The sequence below is a fragment of the Bufo bufo genome, chromosome 2 (genome assembly GCF_905171765.1).
Source record: "Bufo bufo chromosome 2, aBufBuf1.1, whole genome shotgun sequence".
Taxonomy (NCBI): Eukaryota; Metazoa; Chordata; class Amphibia; order Anura; family Bufonidae; genus Bufo; species Bufo bufo.
This window is the reverse complement of record NC_053390.1, coordinates 341,141,583-341,150,850: the sequence shown is the minus strand read 5'-3', so window position 1 is coordinate 341,150,850 and position 9,268 is coordinate 341,141,583. Positions and strand designations below refer to the sequence as shown.

The following is a 9,268-nucleotide window of genomic DNA, read 5'->3' as shown; positions in this document are numbered from 1 at the left end:
CTCTGTCTGGGTGCCGGGGCCTAAATATGTGACAGTGGCCTGTTCCAGTGGTGGGTGACGTGAAGCCTGATTCTCTGCTATGACATGAAGACAGATTCTGCGCTGACATAAGACCAGATTCTCTGTTACGGGACCTCTCTCCTCTGCCTGGGTGCCTGGGCCTAAATGTGTGACAGTGGCCTGTTCCAGTGGTGGGTGACGTGAAGCCTGATTCTCTGCTATGACATGAAGACAGATTCTGCGCTGACATAAGGCCAGATTCTCTGTTACGGGACCTCTCTCCTCTGCCTGGGCCTAAATGTGTGACAGTGGCCTGTTCCAGTGGTGGGTGACGTGAAGCCTGATTCTCTGCTGTGACATGAAGACTGATTCTCTGCTGACATGAAGCCAGATTCTCTGCTATGGCATGAAGAGACTGATTCTCTGCTGACGTGAAGCCCGATTCTCTGCTATGGGACCTTTGTCCAATTGATATTGGTTAATTTTTATTTTTTTTATTTTTATTTTAATTCATTTCCCTATCCACATTTGTTTGCAGGGGATTTACCTACATGTTGCTGCCTTTTGCAGCCCTATAGCTCTTTCCTGGGCTGTTTTACAGCCTTTTTAGTGCCGAAAAGTTCGGGTCCCCATTGACTTCAATGGGGTTCGGGTTCGGGACGAAGTTCGGTTCGGGTTCGGAACCCGAACATTTCCGGGAAGTTCGGCCGAACTTCTCGAACCCGAACATCCAGGTGTTCGCTCAACTCTAGTCATGACCTCTTGCAAACACATCGCTTAATTCAAGATTTCCCAGGTCACAGACTGCATTCTTGTAATCGATACGGGTCTAAATGACTTTTCTACAGACATGCTCATTAAAACATCTGGACATTGCCACATGGCTGTTTTATAAATAAATTTTGTAATTTTATATCATCTCATAACTCGTTTACAACATTTAAGTTTTGATATAAAAGCTACCCAGTTTGATATGAATTTGATATTAATTTATATCAATTTATAACACTTGATAAGCTTTTGATATAAAATTAAGATTCATGCATAAAAAGACCTATAATAAACATATAAATTCTTATAAAGCATAATTTAACTAGGCATTATAAATACATTTTGTAATTTTATAACATTTCATAACACATTTACAACATTTAACTTTTCATATAAAAGCTACCCATTTTGATATGGCTTTGATATGAGTTTATATCAATTTTATACAATACATAACTTTCATTTAAATAAAATCTTATTGATAAGCCCATTCATGACCGTTGATATGCTTTTGATATAAATGATACACACTATCAACATGTAAAAGCTTATAAAACATAGTCTAACTATTCTATCTACAGCAAATAATGAATATGCTAATCGCTACCACAGGGTATCGTTTTACAACGTGAACAGCCTATATAAACAGGGCCCAGTCTCTGCATTGCTATCACAGAGAGACTAGGGCACATAGAAGCATAGACCAACAAGGCATAAGACACTTAAAAGGTAAGCACCATTTGTCTGTTATGCTTTTAAATCTTTCACTATTCTTGAATATGACTTATGTTATCTGTATCTATGTAACTCTGATTATTTATAATTCGGAATGCATCACTAAATGTCTTTTTCTTTTACCACATACAAATGTTGCAATATTTTAACTATCAATATCTTTCACTATTTATTGAATATGACTTATGTTATCTGAATCTATGTAACGTCTATCTATCTATCTATCTATATATCTTTTTCTTTTACCACATACAAATGTTGCTATATTTTAACTAGCAATATCTTTCACTATTTATTGAATATGACTTATGTTATCTGAATCTATGTAACGTCTATCTATCTATCTATCTATATATCTTTTTCTTTTACCACATACAAATGTTGCTATATTTTAACTAGCAATATCTTTCACTATTTATTGAATATGACTTATGTTATCTGAATCTATGTAACGTCTATCTATCTATCTATCTATCTATCTATCTATCTATCTATCTATCTTTTTCTTTTACCACATACAAATGTTGCTATATTTTAACTAGCAATATCTTTCACTATTTATTGAATATGACTTATGTTATCTGAATCTATGTAACGTCTATCTATCTATCTATCTATCTATCTATCTATCTATCTATCTATCTATCTATCTATCTAGCTATATATCTATCTATCCATTTATCTATCTAGGTATCCATACAGCCAAATACCCCAACTATCTAAATTCTATCAATTTATCTATCCATCTATCTATGTATCTATCGCTTCTATCTATCTATCTTTCCATCTATCTGTCTATCTATCTATCTATCTATCTATCTATCTATATATCTCCTATCTATCCCGCTATCTATCTATCTTTCCATCTAGCTGTTAGCTATCTACCTATCTATCTAACGACCCATTTATCTATCTATGTTTACATACAGCCAAATACCCCAACTATCTAAATTCTATCATTTATCTATCTATCTATCTATCTATCTTTCCATCTATCTGTTAGCTATCTATCTATCTATCTATCTATCTATCTATCTATCTTTCCTATTTATAGGGGTTAAAGCGGCCCTTCAAATGTTGTTATAATTTAACTAACAATATACATTTCGTTTAGATGGATTCTTACCAAAATTTATGGGGCGATGACAATATACCCGATGCCCAGATGCTTATCGCGGCTGATGATTACTATGAGTCTTACATTAGCGGTGGTGGTGCGCAACTGCGTTCAGACGCGTCGCCCAGTATGGCGCTATCTCATACTGACATTTCAAGCGAACCCGATTACAATCCGACGTCTCCTTGCCTGGTCGGTAAGTATAACCATCTTAGGCATTTATTACGTATATAGTTTTAGATCTAGTTATATTTCATGCACGTTTATTACAGATGAGTAAATCCTAGACATTTTAAGAATTGTGAACAGACCCGTCGATACTGGAAATACAGAACATTCAAGCATTGGAGTTACTAGCAACAGCAATTCTGACAAGCTAAAGGAGAACGATCCTTCGCGAGTTATCGATCTCACAACCCCCTATCGAAATGAAATAAAACAGACGACCAGGCTAGCCAGAACACGTAAGGCTTGATCGACTTCTTTGATGTTGACTGTTTTAAACATTATCTATATTTCTAATACACTTTTTTAAAACACAGCGCTGGAAAGAAAAGTGTATACAATTGATGACATCGCGACACTCTCCGATGATGCCCTACAAAATCGTCGCAAGCGGGGCAAAGAGCGTAAGGACCAAAATGCATTGCTGCTGTAATATATTTTAAACAATGTCTATAAGTCTAATACTTTTTTAAATGCAGCGTTGAAAAGAAAAATGCCCACGACCTGGGTCTCCAAAGCGGTATCAAAGAAATCTAACACAACGGGTAAGGCTCCCTCTACAGCAGCTCAAAAAACAATGTCTATAACTTTTAAGCGGGTATAAACAATGGTGTTTAATCAAACCTTGTAATTTAAAGTTTTTCAGCTGCCAGGTAGTAGCGCACGTGTCAACAGAACTGTTTCATTCCCCGAACCACCAGAGTCGGTCACCAACGCCCGCGACAGTTGGCTGTCTGAAAATACTGCAATGCCGATTATCCGCTGTCCTGATGCCCGTAAGTTAATATTACACGGCGCTCTGTTTTAATTACAAACGCTTGATGTTCTTAATACATATAGCTTAATGTTTGTCTTTAAATTTCAGCCAAAAGAAAAGAAAGCAACAAAACCTGAATCGCTAAAGAGAAACGACAATCGACCACAAAAAAGCATCAGGAACAGTTTACACCGATAGCTGGAGTTCTAACAACGCCGCGGCCGGTTCTGCAGAGTGGTGAGCCAACTAGCGTAATAAATGATATTACAGCTTTATGCGACATAACACCAGTACCCAATACACAGGATGTAATACCTTGTAAAAAGTGCATTACATTTGATACGCCAGAAACATGCAGCAACGTACAACAGATAAGCGAACCCCAACAGCGATACGCGCCTCTTGTCCATTCCTGTTATTGTCAGGGTGGAGAGACGTACGACGCGTTGAGGGATATTGCGAAATGTAATGACAAAATGGCACGCGTGGCGTTGCATTTAAAATGTTACGTTAAAGACTCTATGTCTCTAGCGTTTAACAGTCCCAACAAAAATACTGAGGGACAAATACACGCTACGCATGATAAATGCATACGACTGATTACGCATCTTGACGCTCTTGAAAAAGAGTTGCTATGCCGCGACTGACTAGTGATGACTGGTGGAGGTGGACACCCTTTTAAAAGCACAAAAACAACTGTAAGTGCTAGGGTTAGAAAGTTAAAAAAGGCTATAAAAATCTGTTTTTCAGTTAAACGTTCTAAAATAGCTAGAGAAGAAAGGCGTCGCCGGCGTAACAATGGGACGCCGGCGCGTCCGAACAAAATAGTTAGCAAAAAAAACAGGAATGTCGTAACAAGACTGGTGCGTCGGCTCGTCTGAATGCTGGACAAACACATCAGCAACCGCAGACCGCGCAAGCGGGGCACAGTCTTCCAAACAGCTCGCACACTAATAGACCTTCAAATACGCAATCAAGGCGTATTCAGTCAGGCGCCCCGCAAAATGGCGACAGGCCCTATAACACGGCTATTACAGACGAACCCCCTGAACCACAAAATGTTAGATCCGTTTATCTAGAACGTGTATATCAGCAACAGCGTGACTTAGCGAATTTTAACAGTACCATGTACACGGAACACTTCAGATTCGCTAACCTCGAAGCCATTCGCTCGTTTGTTGACGCTCTTGATGCAATACACGCTTCTATACAGACATTGTTAGATAGGATTTTACGGGACGTTGATCCGGGTGATTTCATACAATTGCGTTTAGACGGCGGCGAAACGTTTGATTCGATTTTCTCTAATAGGTATTCTAGAGATGGATTTAGAGCCGAAACATTTTTGGACAATATTGCTAACGCTTTACAGAGTAACGCTGAGTGCATAGCCGGTAATACACTTAAACTAGTTGTCATCATTGTTAGGTGCCGCCGTGGTGGGGCCAGAAGACGTTTGGGGGCGGTGTCGCGTATAGTCGGATTATTGATCATAAAAAACAACATTTATACGATTTTAATAATTACGATAATAACGTCTGTCTGGCCGCTAGTGTTTATGCTATTTTGGAGGGTGCTGCTTTGAGCGACATCGCCTTGTTAGAGAAAGCTCGACAACTGCATAGAGACTTACAAATACCCGAGGGGTATTTGGTGTCTTTTAATGACGTTGCTGAATTTGAAAAAAAATTTAACATCACAATTTAAATTTTGTACCACAATAGGGGACAGTGGCGTTATTATCACACAGCCCGCACAGCTAAAGAAAAGACTGTCTATATATTGCACCATGAAAAGCATTATTATGGCAAAAAATATAAAAGCCTTTATCGGTTTAGATTATTTTTGCGACGTTTGTTGCACTGTATACAAACATAAATACCGACACGGATGTATGCAGTTTTGTAAAGCGTGCCAGAGCCCGAATTGTGCTGAGCAGTCTAATAATACACGTTGCCCGATATGTAGGACGTATTGCCGCTCAGCGGCATGTTTTGAAACACATAGAAACCTGTCACTTAGTGATAAAGCTCTTTGTAAGAAAAAAACTTTTTGCAGATTTTGTTACAAATATATAGACTGCGGCGATGAGCACAAATGTAACGGTTTAAAATGCACCATCTGCGGCAGGCAGGTTGACAAATTTGACGACCATGTTTGTTACATGCAGCCATACAACCCCAAAAAAATGACTGACAAGTATATCTTTTACGATTTTGAATGCATGCAAGAAACAGGCTTGCATATACCCAATTTCATTTACGCAACCACACTATACGGCCCCAACTCCTGGCATTTTAGCGGGAAATCATGTACGCATGACTTTGTGCGATTTTTTGCCGACGGTAAGTTTTCGGGTTACACGTTCATAGCTCACAATGCCGGACGCTACGACGCTTATTTTGTTTTACAGGAGTTGATTAATGAAAAATTTAAAATTGATATTATAAATCAAGGCGGTCGGTTAATGTGCGTTACCCTGAAAAACTTAAAAATTAGGTTCATAGACTCGCTGAATTTCATGCCTTTGAAGCTCAGCAAGATGCCCGAGGCTATGGGTTTTTCAGGCGCCAAGAGACACTTCCCGCATTTTTTCAACACGCCCGAAAATCAAAACTACATAGGCGCCCTACCGGCCGCTGTGTATTACGGCATCGAATACATGATGCCCGGGGAGAAAAAAGAATTCACAGATTGGTACGAGAAACATAAAAATGACACCTTTAATTTTCAGAAAGAGTTAAAAGCTTACTGTAAGCAGGATGTTGAGGTTTTGAGAAGGGCTTGTGAGTGTTACAGGGACACGATTATGGCCATGACGGAACAAAAAGTGCTGCAATACATTAAACGTGAAAATAAATACAGAATGGTCACTAAATGTATTGATCCACTCCAACTTATCACATTGGCAGCCGTGTGCATGGCCATGTATCGGTTTAAATTTCTACCCAAAAATACCATAGCGATTGTACCTGCAGATAATTACCACAAGACCCAGAAACGCTTTTCAACACCCGCTATACAGTGGCTCATGTACCTTGAACATGCTGAAGGCATTTCTATACAACACGCGTTAAAGGGCGGTGAAAAAAAGGTCGGTAAATATTTTTTGGACGGGTATGCTTTTGTTAATGGTAAACACACCGCTTTTGAATTTCAGGGCTGTTTTTATCACGGGTGTCCTGTGTGCTATAACGAGCAGGACAGCAACGAGCTTACTAAATCGTCCTACGGGCAGCTATACCAATCTTTCCTAGTCAGGAAAAGCCGACTACAGAGACAAGGCTTTACGGTCCGCGTCCTGTGGGAACACGAGTGGCGGGAAATGATTGCAAACGATTTGGGGGTCAAAGACTTTCTGATTAAAATGAAATTCCCGACTCCTTTGGATCCTCGTGACGCGCTTTACGGCGGGCGCACTAACGCCATTAAACTTTATCACAATGTGCAGGCCGATGAAACAGTGCATTATTACGATTTCACCAGTCTGTACCCTTTTGTTAATAAAACTAAGACTTACCCTGTAGGACACCCAAAAATCATTTATGATCATTTTGGCTACATCAAAAAATAAATATATTTATATCGTGGCTCACCCGTATCAGCTATAATGGTTAGACGCCGAGACCAAGCAGCAAATATACTGAGAGATACAAAGGATTCAGCAATCAGAAAAGCAGCAACTACACAAGCGAGGGGCATTCTGAAGGCAAGGTAAGAGGGTTGATAAAGAGGGGGACGCCCCATTTACAAAACCCGAGTTCCTTAATATATGCCTTACTGAACCCTGAGTGTGGACTTTATAAGCTGGTTGTCCTGTCACAGCAGCGTTATATGCTATTGGACACAGCTTTCTGCAAGATAATTTACAGCCACATTAACGCTATACTGTATGGATACAATATCCTTATAAGAAGATACTATACTTCTGCAAGTTTTTTCACTTCTGCAAAACTTTTTTTCACAGAATATTCCACAGAAATATTTAAGTAGAATTATTCCACAGGACAATATATATATATTTTTTCACTGGATATACTTTTTCACAGGACATTTGTTCACTTATTTTATTACCAAAAAAAAAAAATGCAAAAATTTTTTCAAAATGTTTTTTTTTTTCCAATACTACTGTATATGCACAGACTTGTTTGAAGTATATTGTTATCCTGCAACATATCTCATGTGATAGCTATCTGCACTCAGATCATCGATCCTAGTGCACATGTTTTTATGATACATTGTGTTTTATACTCATTATTTTATGGGATTTTACTATTATTAAATAATCTACTATAGACATACCAGTTGGTTAGTGCCTGTTTTTATCTTTTTCTTATACATCAAAAAATACTTTGGCATTGCACGAGTTAAAGTGTACCCGCCCAGAGATTTATTTTTTCCGGTCCTACCTGTAAAGCTAAATAAAAAACTAATGTTTCCGCTATGCTACACATGCGCCTTGAGCTGTCAGAAAGACATTTGCAGCCACACAGACGATGAGCGGTCCCTAACCGGTACATGGTGCACCATAGAGATAGTTTTAGCGGTTGAAAAAGGTTACAGGAGTGCCGAGATCTACGAGATCTGGCATTTTCCAAATACAACAGACGATTTGTTCGCCCCGTACATCAAATTACACCTCAGAGATAAACAGGAGGCTTCCGGTTATCCCAGTTGGTGTAAAACGGATTCTGAAAAAACGGCTTACATAGCGGCATTTTAAAAAAAAGAAGATGTCTGCTTGCGATCTGATAAGATATCTGTAAACCCAGCAAAAAGACAAATTTCAAAACTGTTCCTAAACTCTTTGTGGGGTAAGTTTGGCCAGCGTTCTAACTTGTCACGTACCAGCATAGTCAAGGACCCTGACGAGCTTTTCAAATTAGCTTTTGTGCCGTACTACGACCTCTCCGAGGTTAATTTCATCGATGACGATACGGCAGTAGTCAATTGGCGCTATGTAAAAGAGCGCTACACCCACAACAAAAACACAAACATTTTTATAGCCTGTTTTACAACCGCATATGCCAGACTCGAATTATACAAGCTCCTAGACAGGTTACAGGAACGTTGCCTTTATCACGACACAGACTCCGTCATATTCGTGAGTAAGGGGTCTGAATGGATGCCACCCTTGGGTGATTTTCTCGGTGAACTAACTAGTGAAATACCCGACGACGCCCACATTACCGAGTTTGTATCCGCTGGTCCAAAGACTTACGGCTACAAACTTAACAACGGGAAAACCGTATTGAAGGTTAAGGGTATAACACTCAATGTCGCTAACACACGGCTTGTTAATTTTGACAGTTTAAAAGACCTTGTGCTGGACTACTCACACAACAACGACCCCGAGAAGCAGAAAACAATAGGTATCGCGCAAGACGGTATTTACAGAAATAGGAAGCCCTTGACCATAGAGACAAGACCATTACGTAAAACGCAAAAGTGCGTCTACACAAAGAGACAGCTGACGGCTGACTTTACAACATTGCCTTTTGGCTATTAAACATGACTGTGCAATTTCAACACCCTTTTTCGTGTATCCTAGCAGGGCCCTCAAATTCTGGAAAGAGTTTTTTTGTTAAAAATGTATTAATGCACAAGGATGCATTAATGTCGCACAAACCTGATAATGTCATTTGGTTTTACGCATGTTGGCA

General features: G+C 39.3%; 1 protein-coding gene across 1 annotated transcript; it reads left to right on the top strand.

The window, feature by feature from the left end:
• Positions 1-6,265: 6,265 nt before the first annotated feature.
• Positions 6,266-8,620, top strand: LOC120991509. The gene is made up of 2 exons (XM_040420309.1): positions 6,266-7,175; positions 7,953-8,620. Exons 1-2 carry the CDS (start codon positions 6,268-6,270, stop codon positions 8,326-8,328), a joined length of 1,284 nt encoding a protein of 427 aa, XP_040276243.1. The 5' UTR covers positions 6,266-6,267; the 3' UTR covers positions 8,329-8,620.
• The last annotated feature ends 648 nt before the right edge of the window (positions 8,621-9,268 follow it).